The sequence below is a fragment of the Parasteatoda tepidariorum genome, chromosome 2, assembly GCF_043381705.1.
Source record: "Parasteatoda tepidariorum isolate YZ-2023 chromosome 2, CAS_Ptep_4.0, whole genome shotgun sequence".
Lineage (NCBI taxonomy): Eukaryota > Metazoa > Arthropoda > Arachnida > Araneae > Theridiidae > Parasteatoda > Parasteatoda tepidariorum.
The window spans coordinates 32008241-32032254 of record NC_092205.1 but is presented as its reverse complement, the minus strand read 5'-3'; the positions used below and the strand labels follow the sequence as shown (position 1 = coordinate 32032254).

General features: G+C 26.5%; 1 protein-coding gene across 2 annotated transcripts in view; it reads left to right on the top strand.

The window, feature by feature from the left end:
- LOC107436929 (RNA exonuclease 1 homolog) overlaps positions 1–24014 on the top strand; it is a 35141-nt gene that overhangs the window by 7100 nt on the left and 4027 nt on the right. Inside the window, exons 2-13 of one of the 2 annotated variants that reach the window (XM_043054574.2) lie at positions 332–2478; positions 3485–3571; positions 4759–4866; positions 7118–7309; positions 9053–9187; positions 12150–12411; positions 14380–14526; positions 17300–17413; positions 20132–20205; positions 20298–20411; positions 20674–20789; positions 23350–23481. In XM_043054574.2, coding sequence (XP_042910508.1) covers positions 332–2478; positions 3485–3571; positions 4759–4866; positions 7118–7309; positions 9053–9187; positions 12150–12411; positions 14380–14526; positions 17300–17413; positions 20132–20205; positions 20298–20411; positions 20674–20789; positions 23350–23481 — 3628 coding nt within the window. Of the gene's footprint in view, positions 1–331; positions 2479–3484; positions 3572–4758; positions 4867–7117; positions 7310–9052; positions 9188–12149; positions 12412–14379; positions 14527–17299; positions 17414–20131; positions 20206–20297; positions 20412–20673; positions 20790–23349; positions 23489–24014 lie in introns of both variants that reach the window. The other variant, XM_071177431.1, reaches the window with a different exon arrangement.

Genomic DNA, 24014 nt, shown 5'->3' with positions numbered 1-24014 from the left:
GTAAATATTTGCCTCGACTTCATCAAAATTTAAACAAATACCAATTTTGAATCATGCTTGTTCTTCTCCAAAGCATCTTATGTAACAGAACAGGTTGAACTTCTTTCTTTGATTAGCAGCAAAACTTGAGGCGAATATTTACATATAGTCAAGAGACTCTACACCATTCTAATCTTGTATTACAAGTTAACTTTTCCTTCTCTTTAAGGTTTTAAAAATTACACTCCAAGGCTCATTTGAATTTTACTTTATGTTTAAACTTGTATGATGTAAAGTGTTAAAACATGTGTACTCAAATTTTTTAATTATAGTATTTAATTTTCTTTTTCAGGGCTTGCTGAAGAAAAACAAAGCAGTGTTAGTTCATCCTATTTATATAACAAGGATTTAACCTCTAATTCCAGAAATCAGGAACAAATAGGCAATTGTTCAACGCCTGGTGAAACAGATAATGGCTATGTACCTACACCTGTCATCAAGCCTGCAGGTATTTTGAAAGCCATTACTTATTCTGATAGAGCTTCTTATTCAGTTCCTGAGTATAAGCCTACACCTATATCTAAATTAAGGGAGCTTAATATTCCAACTGGACCAGATTATGACGATTATCCACCAGAGTATCCTTCTGGATCAGTCCGGAAAAAGAAAAACATTGAAGAATATGATCCAACAGAAATTAAATGCATTTCAAAAAAGAGTGTTTCATTTGCAGATGAAACTGAAGGAGGATTACTTACATGTGAATCTGCCTTTAGTTCTGATGATGATTTTGATGATACAGCAAGTGCGCCTAAATTTAGTGATGATGAATGTGAAGAAAATGGTAATTCCGAGCGTTCTCTTCCGCTGCCTTCTCAGCCAAAGCTTGCTTCTATTCCATTACAGAAAGTGGAGTCAGAAGAAAGTGATATAGATGATAAAAAAGTTGATGAGTTTTCTCTGGTTGATAAAATTTTAATTGAAACAAAGAGAAATGAAAAGTTATTGAAATTTCATAAAAAAGACACAACTACTTCTAAGCCTCTACCCCAACCTACTAAACCATCACTTATTCTGAAAGGAAATGACCCGAAAAGGAATGCTGCACAAAAAGAAAAAATTCTAAACAACAATGATATTTATAATATGGATGATAACTCCCAAAGTTCTGTTCCAGATTATTCAGCATTTGATTCTTTAGTACCTCCTATTGAAATCGATTCACTTATTAAAAGTAAATACGATAAGAAAACTTTTGATAGTGAAATTGCTTCATATAATTCTCCAACACAAGGTGAAAGGGAAAAAGATCTCTTAGAAAATTCCAATTCAAAAGACAATTTAGATAAAGATTCAGTATCTGAATCATCTAAACAAAGTTTGAAACCAAAAAGATCTGATTTAAAAATTAAAGGTGAAAGTGTAAAATCTGATAATAAAATTAAAGATAAAAAGAAAGAATTATTAAAGACGCAATCGTCAAATTCTGAAAAGAAACATTCTAAAAGTATTGATGATAAGAAAGAAAAAAGTGCAAAAAAAGATGGTTCTAAGAAAATTCCAGAGAAAACAAAAGATTCTCTGAAAGACTCTAAAAGTTCTAAAAAATCAGATAGTAAAATAAGTGATTCGTCAAAAAGGACTAGTGAATCAAAAAATTCTTCTAATAAAGATAGTCATAAAAATAAAGATTCATTAAAAAAGAGCAAGGAAACTACAACAGACTCTATGAAAAAAGAAAAACATAAGGCAAAAGAATCTGTCAAGAAAAACGAGGAAAGAATTAAACTGAAAATAAGTTTAAATAGTAATAATGGTGAAAAATCATTGTCTAAGGAAAAAACCAAAAATAAAATTAAACAAACGGATTTTGATAAAGACATTTATAACTGTTCTATTTCTAGTTCTAGTGAGGTTGAATTGCAAGATGGAAAAGTTAGTAGTAGTTCTGTTGAGAAAAAGAATAAATCTAGTGCTAGTTTAAAAAATTCAAAGTCATTAAGTGCACCTAATGAATCTAAATCTAAACACAATGAGGATTCAAAATTATCTAAAAAGCCTTTTAAAAGGAAAGATTTTTCAGATAGTGAGTCTGAAAGAACTCTTTCTAAAAATAAACATGCTTCAAAAAAATCAAAATCTAGTTTTACCAATACTGATAGTTCTAATGAAGATACAAGCTGTGATGAGCATGTTATCCATAAAAAGAAACCAAAATTGAATATGAAAAACTCGCAAGGGGAAAGGATTGAAGTTATTACTTTTAGTTCTTCTGAGAATGATTCTGATAGTGCTGTCAATAAATCCCTTAAAAAAAAGACATCAAAACACAGAAACAGTCCACCACCTAAAAAACAAGTCAGCTCTAAAACCAACAGTATTGATGATGACATTATTATTTCTTCAGATTCAGATTGTGATCCTAATGAAGAGTGCTGGAAAATTTATAATGAAACATTTAATGAAAATTCTAATGACGCTGCAAATTTTCCAAAAGAGGTAATTTTTATTTGTATTGTTTAAAAATCCTTTTATTGTGATTTTATCTGTTAAAAATAGTTCAAACACAAATTAAAAGCAGCAGTTTCCAAATGGGGTTCCATGGCACCTTAGGGTTCAGTGGTAATTATATTTATTTCTAAACAATAAACCATAATTTTTTTGATATATTAGCTATTTTTATAAAATTATTTAAGTAAAATGCCAGCAAAAATGAAATAGCAAAACTTATTAAAAACTTCATCAGTTCTTGTAGAACTTTTAAATTCAAGAAAAATGAATTATGCTTCTCTAATAACTATTCTCAACATCTATAAGATTTCTTTTTCAAGCACTTTAATTCAGCTTATTTTGTTCATTTGCAGCTAATGTATGCACCAAAAAAAATTCATCATTAGTCTAGATTCTACTCTAGGCCTGCGAATTAAACTATTTGACATTATTATTTTAAGAGTTTTGTTGAAAAAAAGTTCTTTAATCACATTAAATATTATCAAAATAATTAGTAATCTTTCTTTGGTTAGTATGTCAACGACTACTAATAAATTTTATTTATATATTTAGGGTTGCGCCAAAAAGATGCTCAATAATTTAGGTAGCTGTAGAAAATAGGGAACCGTTGCTCTTGAACTCAATTACATCACTTGATTCTAAGTATAGTAAACTTCTAAAAAGTGATGGCTATAAGCAATGGGATAATTTTAATTAAATCAAAATCTTTTTCTAATAATATTCTTGTGATTTGGTTTAAGAATCGGTTGATATATTTTTACTGGCCAATTAACTGAACATAATTATAATTGTGATTAATGAAATCAATCGCAATAACACAATAACTTAAAGGAATGATTTTCTAATTCATCAATGTTCTCATTCAAAGAACCACTAACCATGACAAATTTATTAATCATAACTCTTAATCAATATTAATTAAGTTTAACTCTATATGGTAATAATTCCTCCATTCCTTTTCTACTATTTAATGTTGCAACATAATTTTTTTTAGGAATCTGCTAAAGTGACAACTGTTAGAGATGCAATGGACTTAAAGAAGAAACGATTTGCACATGCAGCAGCTACTACAATAAAAAAGGTAATTTCGTTTGAAGTTTTAATTAAAGTTTATGTGAACTGTCATCGTCATCATAGTTGGCCAGCCTGACCAATCTGGGCCTTACTCCATCATTCCAATTTTAGAGACTTATACATATTTATTTTTTGAGTGTTATACTATTCTAGATTATTATTTTTTTATGACTATCTAGTTATGTAATATATATATTAAAAGAAAGTGTAATACTTAATTTCTGAAGAAATAATTTGATCTTAAAGCATACAATAAAAGAAGGTTAGTTATTATAGTCAAAAGATCTAATTTATGGGGATTAGAAAAACCAAGTAAACTTTTAACAAGAAATTGATTATAATATGGACCCTTTTCCTCCTTAGGTACTCCTGCTGGTACTTACATTAAATGATTTAATCATTCAGTAAGCAGTATTATTTTGTATTTGTACTTCATTTCAATATTTTTTTATTTTATTTCTTTAGATTGTTAAATGTGATTACTTGCAAAGTAATCAGTAGCACATTTTTTCTTTTGGTTCGTAAAAATAATTTCATAATTTGTGAAATTCTCCCTTTTCATTTTTAATGGAATTAATGATTAAAAATCAAAAGAGGGAATTCACTGAAAAATTGACATCAATCAATCCCTGTATTTAGATTTTTAAGTGTGAAAAAAAAAAACAGTTAGGAAAAAAAATTAAATCATCTCTGGATATTGCTGTGATTCTTTAAGCAAGAAGTTTTTTCTATCTGTGACCAAGTTTAATGTGTTAAAATTTATATTTATCTATTATATATAATTCTCTTGCGTGGCTCCCAAATTTTGGCTGTATTTCTTTTCCGCCGGTGGCAACATTTGCTTTGTTTTGTTTACGTTACTATTTCTCTTACACGGCGAATCGACCAATGATTNAAAAGTTTTCGGAACTTCAGTATTCAAAAAAGTATACAAAAACTAGACGTTAAGAACGTATCCAATGAGCGAGCAAAGCGAGCATTGGATTGCGAAGCAATCCGAAATGAACTGTGAAAGCAGTTCCGGGGGTTGGTGAGCGCCAACGAGCAGGGGGCTAAGCCTCCTTGAATTTATTGCATTATTAAGAAGTTAAGCGCACTGATATTATTTTATTTTTATTTTAATTAAATATAACACTTATAAATATTAAACTTTAGTACATACTTTTTTATAAATATTTTTATTTATTATTGTAGCCAAAATTTTCATCTAACAAAATTAGACCAATCGTTAATCCTGGACAAGCCATGCACAATCGATATGCTCAAATAATGAAAATGCGAGAAGAAAATAATGAATTGAAGGTGAGTCATTTCGTTCTGCTGTTCACTTGCTTTTGCACTTCTTTAATATTAATATGTTACCTATATTAAGAATTCAAATTATTCTATAAGTCATGGTTTTACTATGATTGTTCATTAAAGACTCTGTGCCTTGTTTAATAGGAGTAAAATGAGCACACTTCATAGTAATGTTTTGTGACTTTGTTAAATGAATCCAGTTCAATGAAATAATGATTGAACAAAATTTAAATTATTAACTATGATATTGTTTAAGGGTTTCTAGATGGAATTTTATTTTATTATCATTTTAATTCTATTTGAATTTGTGAGATTTAAGTATGTAGAAGCCTACAAGTATTCATTAGATTTCTGGTTTCATTTCACAATGTATCTGGTATCAATTTCTTTATTCTGTGCCAATTTTACTTTAATTTGTAATCGATTTATTTTAAAGATTCAAATTGATTATCATTTTGATAAAGTTTATTTTAGATGTATATTTTATAAAACTTATTTTATTGAAAATTCTTATTTGATAGAACTTATTTTATTGAATATTTATATTGGATAGAACTTATTTTATTGATATTAGTTTTCGATAGAACTTAAATTTATATTTGATATATTGTATTTCGAATTACTCTTGATAAAACATTCAATAAAACTTAATACTTATATTCAATATTTTGTTATATTTGATAAAACATTTAAAAAAAACATGTTTTAAATTTCTTTTTTTTTTTGTCACCACAGAAAAACGGTTAAATGATTTTAGAAACATGAATACAAAATTTTAGATTAACTACTAACTATTTTTCATAAAGTGTGTGAATCTAGTAAAAATGTATGCAAATTTTCCAGTTAAAATTGTTTTTTTTTTTTTCAATTGTAAAATAAAAGATTTCTCCAGCTATTCTTAGGTTTTTTTTCCTCTCATAAGTTGTAAAATTATGGGAGGAATTGGAAAAAATTGGAAAATTAAAAAAGTTACTAAAATCAAGAAATGAACACATTTATCATCCATTAATTTTTCAAATTTATACTCCAAAATGTCTCTTTCTACTCTTTTAATATTTTCTGCAAAATTTTGTAATTTTTATTCGTGTATATATTTTTTATCTCACCAGAGAGAAGAAAAAATCTGAAATTACAGTGTGAAAACTTACATAATTTGATTTTGCACTTTTTTTTGTAATAGTTGGGTCGAAAACAGTTCTTATCTTCTGCCCTACTCTGTTTTGCGTATCGACATTTTTGACCATGTTTACATTCTTGGATTTTGTTGTAAAAGCTTTTATTCTGTAAACAATATTTTCATTAGTCACTGTTTGTGCTTAATTAGTATAATAATTTCTTGGCTTTATACAAAAGCTGTTGAAGCTATTTCAACTCCCTAACTTTTTTAGAATAACTGTTTGAATTAGCTGCATTGTTGGTTTCTGTGAACTGAGCATACTGATATAATATTTTATGCTGAAAAAATAATAAGTTTGTTGCCTTTTGGAAAGGTATCTAAAAACTCATTTTATTAAATTAATTCTAAAAAAATGAATGCTAATAATGATGAAGTATTATAGATTTATCCTTGATATGTTTTTTAACCTTTTAAAAAATTTTAAAGTTTTAAAAAGTATGATTGACCTGTAACTGCAAATTTAAATCCTTAATAAATGAATACATTTAATGAAATTAAATACTTAACTTTTTGGTTATGGCTGGTACAACAATTGAATAAAAATAAGAGTGTTTAGCATGCTAACACCACATTTAAAGGATTAATAAACAATAAGAAGGATAAATTTATGATTAAGAGAATGTGTTTAAGGAAATGGAGAAGATAATTACTTTGAAATTCAGCTTAAAACTATGCATTAAAAAGCAAAAAAATTAGAAAATAATAATAAATAAATAAAAAAAAATAAAATGACTAAAAAATTTTTTAAATCTGTAACATGGTGGGTTGCCTAAAAATTATTTTTCCTTTTTATTCAGAAGCTTAAAAATCTTCATTTCATGTATTTCAAAAGGAAAAAAGTATTGTTCTAGTACATATGAATTTGAATGATGCATATTAAAATGCCAGATATGTTTTTAAAGAAGCAAAATTAAAAAATAAAGGGACAAACTTTTACCGAGTTAAAGTAAAAGTTCTTTATGAGAAATTTTGTATGCATGAAATTTCATAAATTTTGATAAGGCTGCAAAACTGGATTGATTAGAAATGATTGCGTAAATAAAAATATAACTCACTAATGGTAATTCATATTTTCAGATTCAAGCTCAGCCTTTAATTTCTGGTGGTAAAACTGGCATAAGAATAGCAGTAGCTCCCAATAGTAGCCTTCTTGCAGCAATAAATGAAAAGAAAAAACATAGTCAAGGTTTAACTGATTTTTCACCTCTTCCTTCAACTGTATCCAAAACTTTGAAGCCCTCGAAACGAATTGCTCATGTTCCTGATATGGTGAGATTTCAACTCTCTTTTTTAATTTTCAAGTAAAATTAATATTTTTAGTAAATTATCTTTTTCATATCTTTTTTTTTTTCTTTTAAAATAATTGAAATTATAGATATTGAATCTGTTGAAAATATTGATATCATATCCGAAACTTAATATACGAAGTACAATTTTGCCACAATCAATGAATTAATGCTTTTTTTTGATTAGAGAAATAATTTTCCCTGGAGTATTCTACATGAGAAGTTTGTTTGGTAAAGAAATGTTTCTACAAGTGTGATTTACTAGCATGACTGTTAAAAGTTGTTATAGATATAAATTTGAAAAAATATTCACTCCAGTTGCTTTTTTGCTTTTTTAATAATTCAAATTTTTCTTAATTAAATAAAAAAAAATATTACTACTTATAATTTTTACACTCTAAATTATTAAAAAAAAGAAATGTACAGTAATTTTTTATTCTTCTAAAATTTTCAGTTTATATTTTATTTGAACTCCCTTCTAAAATCAACTGAATTTTTAATGAATTAAGTTAGAGAATATATTAATCTATCTTTAAAGAAGTAAATTTTTATTACTATTCAAAATTATGAGTTAACATAAAAAAAAACATTTTAAATTCAAGTTAATTTAATATAAATCATACGTGAAAAGAAAAACTACAAACCATTTATGGTTTAATAGTGTAATAAAATGATTGTATTTTGTTGATTTTAAAATCCGCTAAGTTTCCTGTGTGTAGAATATATGGTATATTATGCAACAGTTATCATTAAATTTATATTATTTTGTAAAATCTACTGGATTTTCTCCTATCCATGTTGGCAGCTATGGTTATATTAATTAAACAGTTTTATACACTTTTAAATTAATGGAATAACTGAAAATTAAAAAATGTATAAGTCTTAAACAGTCTATAAGCAAACAAGTATTTTCAGAGATTAAGATTTTATTTTAGAATTATTCTTTATTTTTCAAAAGTCAAATTAAAAAACATTATTTGGAATTTTCAAAAATCATCACTTCTCTTTTGCTTATATATCCCCAGATTGGCAAACGAGTATTAATGACTTGAAACTTGTAAATTGAATAAGTTTAGTTATTAAAAATGCCTTTTCTTTTTCTCCTCTCAATAATATTTTAAACTTGTTTTTTAAATCTGAGATGAAAAATAATCTGCAAATGCTTTAATTGTCTGCAGTGCCCGCTGCCCTCCTGGCGAACTTCTACTCTTCTCTTATTGTTACAATTTAATAAGATGGATAGGAAGCATATTTGTAGATTCACTGTTGAAATGAGAATAGTAGTCTAGAAAATCAAATTCAAGTCTTAATATAATTTTAAAAAGTTAAGGATAGGTCCATGCTAGTAATATGAATAGAATTGGTGAAGTATATTTGAGGATGAAAATACTTTCAAACTTAAGTAATAAAAGTCTTTCAAGCTTAAGTCTCATTAAAGATTAATACAATGTAGTGCAAGCAGAAAATATTTCAAGGAGTTTAAAATTGAAAAATAAACTTTTTTGTTGTTGTTATTCCATGAATTGGATTTATCGATTATTATATTTTAATACTATTTTACGAATGTTAAAGTAAAATGTAGTATTTATATTGTTAATTAAAATATTTCAGTAAAGTAATATTTATTAGCTCGCAAAAATTGATGAGTAATTTGCATAATATATCTCCTTATTTGATTGAATCTTTGTGTAAAATATTTTGCACTGAGTAAATATTCTTTTCCTAGGTTGCTAAGCCTAGACCAATTATTCCAGCAGATTATGGCAGTAAAGTTCCTACAAATATTAGGCAAAAGTTTTTAAATACTTTCATTGATGAATTTTTGAAGTTTACTTCTAATGAAGAAGATGCTTATGAAGAAGTTTGTATATTTTATCTATTTTCATTCCATAAAGTTATTTATTTATACTCTTGGGAAAAAATGCTCTTTTTTTTCTGTCGTATAAAAACCAAAACAGGATATTGAGTCAAATATAATTGGTGAGATGATTTTAAAATGTTTTGTTTTGGATGTACTCAGAAGATCATTTATGGGCGTATTAAGTTAATAACTGAAGTAATTTTAAATAGCATTTTCAAGCTTATTTTTCTATCATTTTGTTCCATTTATCTTACTATATACGAGATAGAGTCAAAAAGTTTCCAGAATAGATCAATTACAAATTATTAAAAAATAGAACTGTAATTTTACTTTATTAATCTTCAAAGTACTTTCCTCTTGGAATTAATTTTTTGAGAGTCCTTCATTTGCTTTGTTGCATTTTTGATCACCTCATAGGAATCCATATAACTGTGTCCTTTCAATTCCATTTTCAGTTGTGGAAATAGGTAAAATCCACAGGGACTAGGTCTGGAGAATAAGGAGGGTCGTCCAGAGTGGTAACTCTGTGTCTGGCAAGGTACTTTTTCACAATCAGAGCCCAATGTGGTAGAGCATTGTTTTATAAAACAAATTGTTTGCTGCCCGTTCTGCAGGTTTTTTTCGTCTAATTGCATCTCATTGTCATTTAAGAATCTCCAAGTAAGACACTTTACTGACACTTAGGTCTTCAGAATAAATTCATAGTGAATGACGCCCTCGTATTCGAAAAGAAACCTCTAACGTCACTTTCCCTCGGATTTTGTCCTAGCTAGCTAAATTTATCCTTCTTGGGGATGTTTTTGCTTTACATCCACTTGATTGACGCTTTGTCTGAAGGCGGTAAAGAAAGCATCATGTTCCATCACCTTTTGTGATTTTCTTCAGAAAGCTGTCTTCAAATCCTTGCACATTCACTTCTTTTTGTTCAGGTGATAACATTTTTGGAAACATGTTGCAAGTTCAAATCATCATAAAGAATGCTGTGAACACTGGCATGAAATTCCTAGTTCAGGAGTTATGTCATCAATAGATATTCGTCTATCTGTAGCACAATTTCTCGAACACGCCCAATATTTTCATTTGCCGTAGAAGACGAATGGCGCACAAGCATTGAATGGCTGTTCAATGTTTGTGCGACCTTCATGGAGATGCTTGTGCCACTCGTACACAGCCTAGACTGATTATTCCAGCAGATTATGGCAGTAAAGTTCCTACAAATATTAGGCAAAAGTTTCTAAATATTTTCATTGATGAATTTTTGAAGTTTACCTCTAATGAAGAAGTTTGTATATTTTATCTATTATACGAGCCTTTTTTTGATGGCATCGTTTCCGTATACTTTTTTTAGCAACTTGAGAATCTCAGAGGGAGATTTCTTGAACAAAATGCAGAATTAGATGTTTGCACGCTGCTCTAAAGATGACATTTCAAAGTTTGGCAAATGGAAAATTCTGTTTGTCGGAAATTATCTGCAGCTAATGTTGGCTGTACCAGAGAAAAATTCCAAATGGCTGTAGGTTTTTTATGTGCTGCCTACCTCTGAAAAAAGTATTTCTCCTCCAGCAAACACCTGCATGAATGTAGGCGACCATTCTGAGAATTTAGACTCTATCTCGTATTTTAAATATCTTTTTTTATTGTATACTTTATGAAAACTTTGTGCCAATATATTCATGGAATAAAACTGTTTTCATCTTATCATTGGAATAGTAAGATATATATACAGTGAAACCTCCGATAAGCGGACATTCATGGGACCAAAAATTTTGTCCGTTTATGAGAGTTGTCCGTTTATGGGAAGGGTACCCTAATAACGAAATTTAACACCGTAAATTGTTTTTAGAATATTCTCAAANATATATATATTATTTTAATTATTGTATTACAATAATATATAATATATATTATTTTTTATTATTGTAATTACCGTAATTTTTTAAAATTTAAATTTGTTTTGCATTAGGAAAACTAAGTATCACAGAAGATTCAACAGACACAAGAAAAAAACTGAAAGTTTAAAAACTTAGAAGTTTTAAGATTTATTTGTTGATTTATTATTAATTCCTATTTTGTAAAATTTATGTTAATGCGTGAAATGATTGTTAAAAACATTTTCTAACTGAATAAAAAGTTTTAAGTGAAAAGTCAGGAGTTTTTTTTTAATTTGAATAAGCTCCAAATTCTTTTAACTGATTCATTAGCAAAGGAGNTTGAGAGGCGTCCGTTTTGCAGGAGTGTCCATAACAGGAGGTTTCACTGTATATTATTTTAATTATTGTATTACAATAATATATAATATACATTATTTTTTATTATTGTAATTACCGTAATTTTTTAAAATTTAAATTTGTTTTGGATTAGAAAAACTAAGTATCACAGAAGATTCAACAGACATAAGAAAAAAACTGAAAGTTTAAAAACTAAGAAGTTTTAAGATTTAATTGTTGATTTATTATTAATTCCTATTTTGTAAAATTTATGTTAATGCGTGAAATGATTGTTAAAAACATTTTCTAACTGAATAAAAAGTTTTAAGTGAAAAGTCAGGAGTTTTTTTTTAATTTGAATAAGCTCCAAATTCTTTTAACTGATTCATTAGCAAAGGAGCTTCCTTATTAAGAAAGCAGCTTCCTCGCATTCTAAATTAGTGCCGACTTTTTTAAGCATACTATTATATATTTTTTGTTTCTTTCAGTAATTAGGTTTAGAATGAGAAAAGCACACAATATTAATTCTAAAAAGTTTGTTTTAATAATTTAAGTCTGTTATTATCTAGCATTTATTAAACATTGCTTAAATAGTAAAGGAAGTGATTAAGTGTAATTTAAAAGTGTAAAAATGTTATTTTTATAGTAGTCTATTGACTATTTGTTTAAAAATTTTAATATGTATTTTTAAATAAAAAAATGTTTTTATACCACAGCTGGCTTCATAAATATTTACTTTTAATTATTGATTTCAGGCATTGGAAGAAGAAAAAAAAGCTTTTCAGCGAAGTTCAAGCAAAGCTATTTATATGAATGTAGCTTCTAATACTTTAGCTAGGTTACGCCATAGAACTGCTGAATCTTCAGAAACAAAAAAGAGTGATAACGTGTCCTCAACTACAACCAAAAGTAATAAAAAATCTGTGTCCCATCAAACAGTTCTTAATGGTCCCATGGCACAAAGGACTAGTTTCAGCATTGAAAAGAAAAAACCACCACCTGTTCCTGATCTTAAAGGTTCTTTCCCATTTTTATTTATTTCATTTTAATAAAACTCATGATTTTGGTTTACATTAGATTATGTCAATGCAACTGTCAATTCTTTTGCAGTGTTTATATATATATATATATTTAGGTTGTGATCTATTCATACTTTGTATTCATAATGTATAGCTATATAGAAAAGTATTATGAAAATTAGTATTTTTGTATTTATAATATAGTAGGTCCTAGTTATACCAATCGCCCATTTACAAAGATTATGGTTTTAATGAGGAAAATTAGTCTTTTGTTTAATACAATATTATAAATGTATTAACATTTATATTTTTGGAAGCAATTTCTTTCTGATTTAAAAAAAAAAAAAAGAAATAATTTTGAAAGCACGGTTTAGACAACTTTAGTTGCAAGTAAAATGGGTGAATTTCAAAAGAGGATAGTGTTTTGAAAAAAATAAAATGACTCTGATTGCAACAAAAGAACATTTATCAATTTAAAATGCCAATAACTTCACCAATGTTGCTGAGGATGTTGAGTATACTCTGTAGAGGGAAAATGGTGAAAGCATGTGAAAAAGCAAGTGGACTCGTTATGGTTTTGAAAGATAACTACGAAACCATGAAGTTTTTTGAAGCTGTAGAAAATTCAGTACATGAATTTTCTTCATGATGAAAAAAAAATTTTTTGATAAAAATGATAAAAAATTTTTTTGAAATGAACAATCAGTTTTAGGAGGATTTTCACTTCTCAATAAATAATATCAATTCAATTTGCATAAACTTAATTATTTTTTTTTTTAAAATTCTAACTTTGAATTTGGATTTTGTGAGTGAACGCCAACCAGATTTTACAAGCACTTTTCTGTTTCGTGAGTACTCCATTAAATACAGGTGTCATTGTATGTACCAATAGTAATTTAATCTCTTTTGATAGTTACATTGGGTAACTAACCCTTTGGTTGTACAGCAACTTAGTTATCCTTCTGGAGGATCCTTACCCAGTAGGATGCTTATAACCTATTAAATCTATGATGATGATTATTATGATTATCTATAATCGTATAATCATATATAGATAATCTATTATTATGATTATCTATAATTGGAAGCTATAGCAATCAATAAAATTTCATAAATTGTGATATCTAATTTGTAAATAACCTCACCAGAAATTATATCGTAAATTATATGAATTCAATATTTAATTCATGAATTGTGCGAATTCAAATTAGTATGTGTAATTTGTAAGTTTCCTGAATGAGTAAGAATCATGATGTGATATTTGTAAACCATGGAAATATAAATTGTAGTGAATGGCAACCATTTTATCTCGCAGTTTATAAGAATCCACTTCGCATTAAAGTTACAGAAAAGTAAAATTTTCAAGTTCTGTATCCTTCGTTATATATGTTGACCTCTGATATATTGTAGTTTTTTTTTTATTCCTAAGAAATATAAAATAGTATGTGTCCACCATTAGAGAGGATTAAAGGCCAAATTATGATAAAATTCCATTAGTTGAAATAGGGATTTTTTTAGATGCTTTTTCTATAGAGGAAGATGTGGTAGATGAGGGGAAAAAGCTTCACTCTAATGGCTTTTTCAACACAATGACATCAGCATGTCAAAATAGTCTCTTCATAGGTCAATCTTCCTTTTTATGGAATATGAATTGTATTGAGAGGTTTCTGTTCCATCTTGCCTTATGGTAGTTTTTCCATTTTTAATAAATTTTCTATATTTAATAACTTCTATTTTTTTTCACTGTTCTTTATTTTTAATTATTTTTTATACTTTTCAAAAATATATAAGTTAAGTTTGTTTTTCTGATATACTTTTAGTCTCAGCTGTGTTTATCTATGAAGATCTTATTGTATTTGTTATTTATAAACATAATTAGGTGATTCACTTAATTTTATTTGTATATTAATACATAGTTATTCTTCTTCATTTGGATCGATATGTTAGTTACATGACTGTTTTACAGGCACAGCATTGTATGAATATCTTTTATCGTTTGCCCTGACAGAAGATCAATTAAGAGAAAATGGGTTCCCTATGGCACATCCTACAGAAACTGGAAGAGCTGTAATTGATGGCATTTATGCAAATAAATCTCGATATTGCAATGACCGTAAGTATAAGTTGCTGTTATTGTTGTATTTTATTTTAAGATAATTTTATGCTTATTATTTTTTTCAAACTTTTCCTCTCTTCCTTTTATGTTGGCTTAAACTATTTTTAATGGATATTGTTATTCTCATTTTTATTATTTTACCTGTGCAAATGCATGAATATTTCAACAAAAATACTGAAATATTTTAATACTAAATCAGAATAAAGTAGAATTTTCTGTGTTTGATTAAAATTATTTAATAATTTATTTAATGCTAAAAAAATTTGACAATATATAATTTTATCAGGTTAAGTGTCCTTAGTGAAGCTTTAATTTTCTCTTGTTATTCAATAATCTAGTGTTGTCTAGAAATTTTAATTTTCTTTGACTTTTCTTCCCAAAAAAGTTTTATCTGTTAAATATTAAATATAAATAAATAATACATGGCATCTCAGAATGTTGTTGAGTAATTATGTAACAAATAAAGCAAAATCATCTTATTCCTAGCATTTGAGTGTTACATATATTTTTACTTGATTTGAGACAAACCTTCTCCAATTTTTACAATATTTTTTAAGTAAAAAATATTAGAAACAAGACTAAATATTACACATTTATTTTTAAAAACTAGTAAAGAGCAACATACATTTTAAAGAATTTGAATTTTCGAAAATCAATTTACTATTGAAAAAACCCTAATATTCATGGAAAAAATGTGATTTGTAAGTTTAACAATCTAGTGCATTTTATGTTTCAATTAAAAGAAAAAAAANTGTGTGCAAAAACTTTTAATTCTATATCAAAATAGATAAGTTAAGCTAAAAAAAAATTAGAAAATCCATGTACTCATTGGAATTTTTTTTCACAAAATTTCGTTGTAGAAAATCAGATAATGTCAAAGATACTGTAAACATATTATGAGAAAAAAATACCAGTTAATAACCCTACTGCATCAAATAGACTTTGAAAGTGTTTGAAAGGGAAGAATGACACTATATTAGGAAAAAAAACATCTGAAATTATCTGCCCTTTTTTTTTCTTTTTCTGTTTTTGGCATATTAGGGTAATTTCTTTTTAATATAACCTCAAGCTTCAGAAATATACATTTTCCACCAATAAAATATGATGTAGATTTTAATTCACGCTTTTTCATTCAAAAGGTAAAATTTTAATTAACATTATTTGCATTATTTTTTGAAAAAAATTCATGTTTATTAATTACTTTCTACAGCTATGCAAGTCTATATTAAGACAGCATTAAATGTTTACTTTAATCTGTACTTTCAATCTCAAGAATCAAAAAATTTTTAGAAATGTAATTTCAAATGTGTTGGAATTTAACACACACCAAGAAAGTAATTTCGTTAACTAAAATTAATTAATGCAGCAATTTATTTAAATTAAATTTTAATACTAAGAAGAAAAAATAATAAAAGTATCAAAAATTTAAAACACTGTTTTTTGACTTTTAAAATCAATATATATAGATAAAAAAAATTAATTGATTTGAATCAATGATTTTTTTAAAAAAATCATTTGATTTAAATCATGATTTAAATCAAGCTGATTTAAATCAACGAACCCTGGTGCAAATGCATGAATATATCAACAAAAATACTGAAATATTTTAATACTAAATCAAAATAAAGTAGAATTTTCTGTGTTTGATTAAAATTATTTAATAATTTATTTAATGCCAGTAAAAGTTGATCATCATATAATTTTATCAGGTTAATTGTCCTAAGTGGAGCTTTAATTTTCTCTTGTTATTCAGTAATCTAGTGTCATCTAGACATTTTAATTTTCCTTAACTTTTCTTCCTAAATAATTTATAAATGTTAATTATTAAATATAAATAAATAATGCATGTCATGTCAGAATGTTGATGAGCAATTATGTAACAAATAAAACAAAAGCCTTTAATTCCTAGCATTTGAGTGTTACATATATTTTTACTTGATTTGAGACAAACCCTTGCCAATTTTTACAATATTTTTTTGGTACAAATATTACAAACAAGACTAAATATTACACATTTATTTGTAACAACTAGTAAAAAGCAACATATATTTTAAAGAATTAGAATTTTTGGAAATCAATTTATTAAACCCTAATATTCATGGAAAACATGTGATTTTTAAGTTGAACAATCTCGTGTATTTTATGTTTCAATAAAAGAAAAAAACTTATAATATCCAATAAAATTTTATTTATAAAAGTTAATTATGATTTGCAACAACAGAAATTAGATTTTTAGCATAAAAAGTATGATTGAATTACAGTTCACTATGTTTATAAGATTTATGTACCTTTTTTGCTTTAGCAGGAGAGAAGTCATTAAGGTTTTTCAAAAATTTTAGATGATATATATAATGTCATATAAGTATAAAACTTTTAATTGTTTATTTGGCTCAAAATAGTAATATAAAACTGAGTATAAAAAATCACTTTCTGTGCTCTTTTTTTATGTACTGTTTCAAAACACTAAAAAATCTTAAAATTTTTTTGAATAAATTTTTACAATTAAATAATGTTATAAATTTTAGTTTACTTAGAAAAACCTTGCCATAAAAAAACAAAACAAGAAAAAACATTAAAGCAACTAATATCGTTGCCCTCTATGCGATGCCATTTGTCATCTGAACAGTGTTTTGAATATGAGTAATTAAAGCAATTAATTATAAAAATGTTTAATTAATCAATATAATTGCAATTTTTAGATAGTAAATTCATAATTTTTTTATTTTGAATATTTTTTCTTATCTTTATTTTTTTTTTAATCTCTTCTTAGAGTTTAAAAGAACTTGCATTAGATGCCAAAAAGTTTACTATGTTAATGTTGATGGTGATTATGTACGAGATGAAGAATGTGATTTTCATTGGGGTCGTCTGTGGAAGAGAAGAAGTATGACTTTACATACCAATTTTATAATAGCTTATTAGATATTTATGGTGACTGATTTATCTATTTTTTAAATATATTGGTAATTTTTTTTGCTAAGATATATATATATAATATCTGTTAGGATATATATATATATAGATTGATAGATGGATATTATATATATATATATATAATATACCAGACAAAAAGTTTGGCAATAACATAAAAAAATTAACTTTTACATCTATTACAACTTTTTACATCTATTCAATTATCTGTTATGTAATGCAAATTTAAGTTAGTTTCAGACAACAATTCTTCAAGGTAAATTAGCTCTGATTTTTACATTTAGCAAAATTNATTGATTGTACAATGAAAATTCATGTTATGAATTCTTTTCTATTTTTAATAAAAAATAATAATTGTAAAAAATATTTCAATAATAGTGAGACGTTTATTGCATTATTTATATTGTGAAATATTATTTAATTTTTGCTGCAGGAAACAATTATTATTGTTTGTAGTTAAATTAATATACCAGTCAAAAAGTTTGCCAATAGCAGAAAAAAATTAACTGTTACATCTATTACAACTTTTTACATCTATTCAAATATCTGTTATATATGGCAAATTTAAGTTAGTTTCAGACCAAAATCCTTCAAGGTAAATTGCTCTGATTTTTACGTTTAACAAAATTTATTTTAATTTCATGCTTAAAATGAATTTTGTTATTTTTCCTATTTCTATTCATATTTTTCTTTTGTTATGCAAGTTTGAATAAGTTTAAATAAGAAAACTTTTATTAATGCAGTTTTGCTCTAATTTTTGAAATTGTTACAATATTCTCAGGTTAAATTTTTTAAAAATATCTATGTCTATTCAAATTTATCACATATAATACAGATTTGCTTTACTTTCTGAAAATTATTTTTTATGAACTAATGGCAAAGTAGTAATGAACAAAGTAGTTTTGCTCCATTACCTGACTTGAGAGTGTTCAAAAGTGCAAAAATTTTATTTCTTAGGAAATTAAAATTAGATTGTGTATATGTTGCATAATTTTGATTACTAACAGAGATAATTAATATCAAACTTCATTAAAAATAATTCATTTAATTTTATTGCAATACACATATCTAAAAAAAGGTTCTTATAAGAATTATATTTAATTGAATGCAATGCTTCATTCCAAAAGAACTGTGTGCAGTTATACTGTGCCGAATTTAGGGTAAAAAATATTTCAATTATGCACATTTCAAAGTAATAAAACCAATTATACCGACCGAGATGCCCAGGCATGTAAAAGCTTCAATCAGACAAGCATTTTTTACACTTTCAAGTCTGACCAGGCATATGGGTCACTAATTTTAAGTACCAGTTTTGTTTCTAAAACTTTGTTAAAAATCGACAAGATGATTAAATAAGCAGGCCCAAAGGAAGAATAAAAATGAAAATGATTATGTTTGATAAGACATAAATTTATTAAATTTAATTATATAAATAAGAATATATTAAGCAAAGTTGACCTATGCTTCTTTTTTCTCTAATCATATTTCATTTTATTAAAAGAAAAAAAGTTTACTCCAAGTGCTGTATATGAAAACATTATTAATATAAAAGTTAATAATATAATTAGAAGTAACATGAGGAAGGACATGCACTTTGCTAATAATATTTAATAATTTTGATAATAATGCATCTTAGTTAAAAAAATAATGGTATGGAGAGTCTCTCTACCCATAAACTTGACCAAAGCTGCTTCTTTGGATAGAGAACACTATTAGTTCATCTTATAAAAGAAGGTGCCATGCTGAATTGGTTATTCAAATAAGTTTGTCTTGAATATAAACTTTTGATAAATAATGAAAATTAATGCAATTTTAACTATGTATGTAACTATCAGCAGCATATTTTAGCAAGGCATAATGAAGCTATACAAAAAGTTTTAAGGATTACTGCCCGCTGGAGCAGTTTATTATATTTCATACTTTCATCAAGTAATCTCTCATAACAAGTAAAATATGTTTGCATTCTTTTTGTTACATATAGTAAAACCTCCCAACATATGATGCAAGGATGTTCATAGATGTTAAGAGACCAAATACTGAACTGATATTTAATCATACAAAAATGTCAAAACCCATTTATGCAGTAATATAATTTATTTTACATCTGGATTTGTTATCTGTCATACCTGGAGGAATGTGACTATTGTAAGTTTCAAGTATACTTAAGTTGCGGGAGTCATTTCTGATAATGAGGGTGATGTAAGTAACCTCTCTTTGTTGAGAAGTTTTACTGGAAACTGGATAATAGCCCATGTTCAGAAAGGAGTTCAGTGATTAATAAACTTTTTCTAAGTAATTATTTTTGTCGGTGGAAAATAAAAAATGGTAGGAGATGACAAAATAAGGAAACATTCTTTTTCTTTCGGGCATTTGAATGCAGAAATATAATGTAAAATGTTAAAATAAGATTTAGATTTTTTAAAAACCTTGTCTCACAAGGTTTATTTCTGTACAGATTGTTATTGTTATACTGATGCGAGATTAACATCAAACTATATACTCACCCAATTATTCCACAAAATTTTATTTATGTGGCAAAGAGTAATTTTAAGCAGGTTATTAACTGTACTTCAATTTCTTCGGTTTATAAAATTGCAAAGTAATAATTACAAAGTTACAAATAACCTTAATGCCTTGCATATTTTTATTTTAACGAGAAATTCTTTTCTAGTTGCTGGTGCTTTTGAGAGTCGTTATAATTGTTGTCAAGGAGATGCTGAATCTGATGGTTGCTGTGTTAACCTTGTAAGTGTTTCATATCAATCAAACTTTTATTTTGAGAGAGGTAATTATGGAAAAAATTAAATACGTACGATGTAAATGGTGTATCTTTTTAGGGTCATGTATTTGAAGGCTCAGAAAATCATGTACTGAGTGGTTATGTAAAAACCTTGCCTAAAACTCCTCCTCCAGATAAATATTATGGAATCTACGCATTGGATTGTGAAATGGTTTGTATTTACTTTTGAAATTTTTAATTTTAGCATTTTTAATTATTAATAAAAAAGGGAGCTCAAATGTTTCAGTGCTATGTAGACTTTTAGTCTTTTATTAAAACTAATACTTTTTACTTGTTTGACAAATTAAATTATTTAAAATATTAAAATAATATAATTTTCTTTGTGTTTATTTAATTTATTTTTCTTTTGTTTCTTACATTAATACTTTGCTTTACAAACTATGAGACTGCAGCTCAAAACATTTCTTTTTTAGTGTTACACAACAGCTGGGATGGAATTGACTAGAGTAACTGTTGTGGGACCTGATATGAAACCAGTTTATGAGACTTTTGTTAAACCTCTAAATCAAGTTCTTGATTACAATACAAGGTATGAACTTTAAAACTCAGCCAATGATTATTATTTTAAAATATTTGTAGAGTTATTTTACTTAATCAATACTTTATAATATGCATTTAAAAGGCTATGCGACTGTGATCCTGAAAGATGCATTAGATATTTAGCATTTAAAGACCAAATTATTATCTTATTTATTCCTTTTTCAATTAATTAAAATCATTAATCTGCAATCTGTTTACTCCGCAACCTTAAATTGTGTGCAGAATAAAATCTATTTTTAGAGATTCCCTCTACATTTGTCTAAGACATTAGCATAGAATTTAAAACCCGTTATAGGATTACTGATGTTTTGGATTCATTAAAATTCGTTATTATTTCTCACCCTTTCGTTTCCTCCAACACATTTGAATACGTAAGGCTGAAAAAGAGAGCCTAGGCATTAAATTTAATCAATTAATAGCCAATACATGGATTCCTTAACCTTCCTTGGTGAAAACTATGACAACCTACACATGAGACTCGCATTTCTGATTTCTTGATGGACGGAGGTGTTCTGCACGACTTAACCTTGCAGCCGGACCATTTTCTAAATTTATTAATTTATATGTACGTAAAAATTAATCATATTTTCACTTTGGAGCTCCATATGATTCCATATTTTCTGAAATAAAATGATTTTTATCATTTATCATAATTTCATTCTTCACTTTATTTGTTATTCTTCACACTCTGCACAATAGAATTATTAGATGAATGGATAACAATAATTTCCTACGATGATTCATCAACATCAACTAGTGTTAATCATCTTCAAGAAATCAAATTATTCCTGTATAGCAACATTTTCCCAAGACAATTGCAAATTGCATTTTTGCAAGGAATACTATTATTTTCTTTTCAGTAATTCTGAACTTCTGAACTTTTTTCTTTCTGGGAGTGTATTACTTTTTAAAATTTACTCATAAGATGTTTGACAATGCTAATTTTTTAAAAAATATATATTTCATTTTATTTTTATGATTAACTGGGTAAATTTCAACGTTTCTTATATTTTGTTTTACAAAAATAGTAACAATTAATTTTATTCTCCATTTATTTGTTTATTGCTTCATTCAGTTTTGCTATAAAAAATATGTTAGTACTTATAGGTTTTCTCTTATGCAATACTAATATGAGCAGTCATATATTAGCATCATTTCTTTTAACCCCCTAAGCTTTGGTTCTGACTTTCTCTGAATTTTCATATGTAGGTTTTCTGTATCAAAAAACTAGTTTTCCTATGTTATTCAATAGAAAAATAGTGCTTATGTGGAATATTTTAGTACAATTTTACTCAGGTGCTTCACTTGGGAGGATTAAATCTATTGAAAAAAAAACTGACTATGTACTGAGTATTTCTTTTATTTGCTTTCCAATGTTGTCTTATAAGTGGTATGAGCTAAATGATGAAACTTTTTTGACTATCTATTTTGTTATATATTATTCTGTAACAAAGTTAAAATTATTTTTTTTGTCTTTAAATATCTTTTATATCCATTTGCTAAATAGATAACTGGAATTTAAAAAAAATCTAGATTGTAATTGTCTATTAAGTTTAAATTGTCTATGTGGTATTTAAATGGTCGATTACTAAAATTTATTGTATGATACAAAATTAAGTTGACCTATCTGCATATTTTAACTGTTGAATTCATTTTGATAGTGATTTATATTATGCATTTTTTTTTTAATGTTTATAGGTTTTCATGCTAATATATAACAGTTTCTAGTAAATATATTTTGATAGACTGCAGGAATTTCAAACGTCTGTATCATCATTTTATGAAAATAATGATGCAGACTTACTCTACTCAGACTTATATCTACTTGACTACATATTTAAATTTTATTGAATTATTGGAGTAGATATGAATTGTTACAGAAATTTGTTGATTATTTTGTTAAAAAAAAAAATTTATTTGACGTTTCAGCATATTTTAGTATTGAATTGATATTGGTCGGGACGTATGCAAAGTTATTAAAAAATTTTTAATGGGCTTTTGGAATATTATAGGAAGAGCTCAAGTAATTGTATTTTGAAAAACTACTGGAATTTCTTTATTTTATCCTCAATGTATTTAAAAATTTGTATATGTGTTGTAAAATGTATAGGTAAGAGAAATGTATGGGAGATATTGTATAAAAATTAAATTTTCACTTATCTCCTTAATTTAGAATTGAGTTAATGGAATGAATGGTCTATAAAGAAGCACAGTCTCAATTAAGGAACTCTTTAGGGTTTTTTTAAAACTTATTTATTATTATTTCTTTTTTAACTCGGAAGGTTTTATTTATGCTAATGATATTTGCTAGAAGAATACTGTTTGAAAGATAGCATTCATTTTTTTATAGCTTAAAGATATATGAGGAAAATAAAAATAGTGTGTAAAAAAATTTATCAAAATATTTTTATCAATAAAAAATAATCTACCAGGACAATTTCTTTATATATCATTACAATTTTGGATCTTGCATCTTAAAAATATTTTATTTTCTTCATATTTTTGTAGTTTTCACAAGTGCGAAGTTAATCATCTGTTTTTCATTATAGGTTCAGTGGTATTACCGAAGACAATTTGAAAAATGTTCGAACAACTCTAAGAGATGTACAAGCAGTTTTATTATGTATTTTTAACAGTAGGACTATTTTAATTGGTCACAGTCTTGAAAGTGATTTTAAAGCACTAAAGGTGGGTGTCTGTTTCTGTTAACTTTAATAATAATAAATACTGTACGGCTTTGAAGAGAACTCCACTAGACTAAAAGTCTGGAGCTGTGAGCTGCTATGGTAACCAGAGAGATCACATTTCTAATGGGAGAGCATTAGGGCAATGAAGGAGTTGATTGGTCATAAAGCAAAAATTCTTACATTGATCTTTGCCAAGATTAAGAAAAAATTATTCACCTCATACGCCTATCTGAAGTGACTTACCATCAAAACTGTAGTATCAGCCACCACGCGAGACTGGATGTCTAGAGAAGTTCTTCCGAAAGAAGCACAATAACTTGACTTATTTATGTTTTATTACTTTAATTAGCTTTTAAATTTCTGTATTTCAAATAAATTTTTGGAACGTTTAAAATAAAAACAAATTAATGACATAGTGTTATTTATGTGAAAGAATCAATTACCAAATACTATGTGTTGATTTTTAGCATCTCTCTCTCTCTCTCTCTCTCTATATATATATATATATATATATATATATATATATA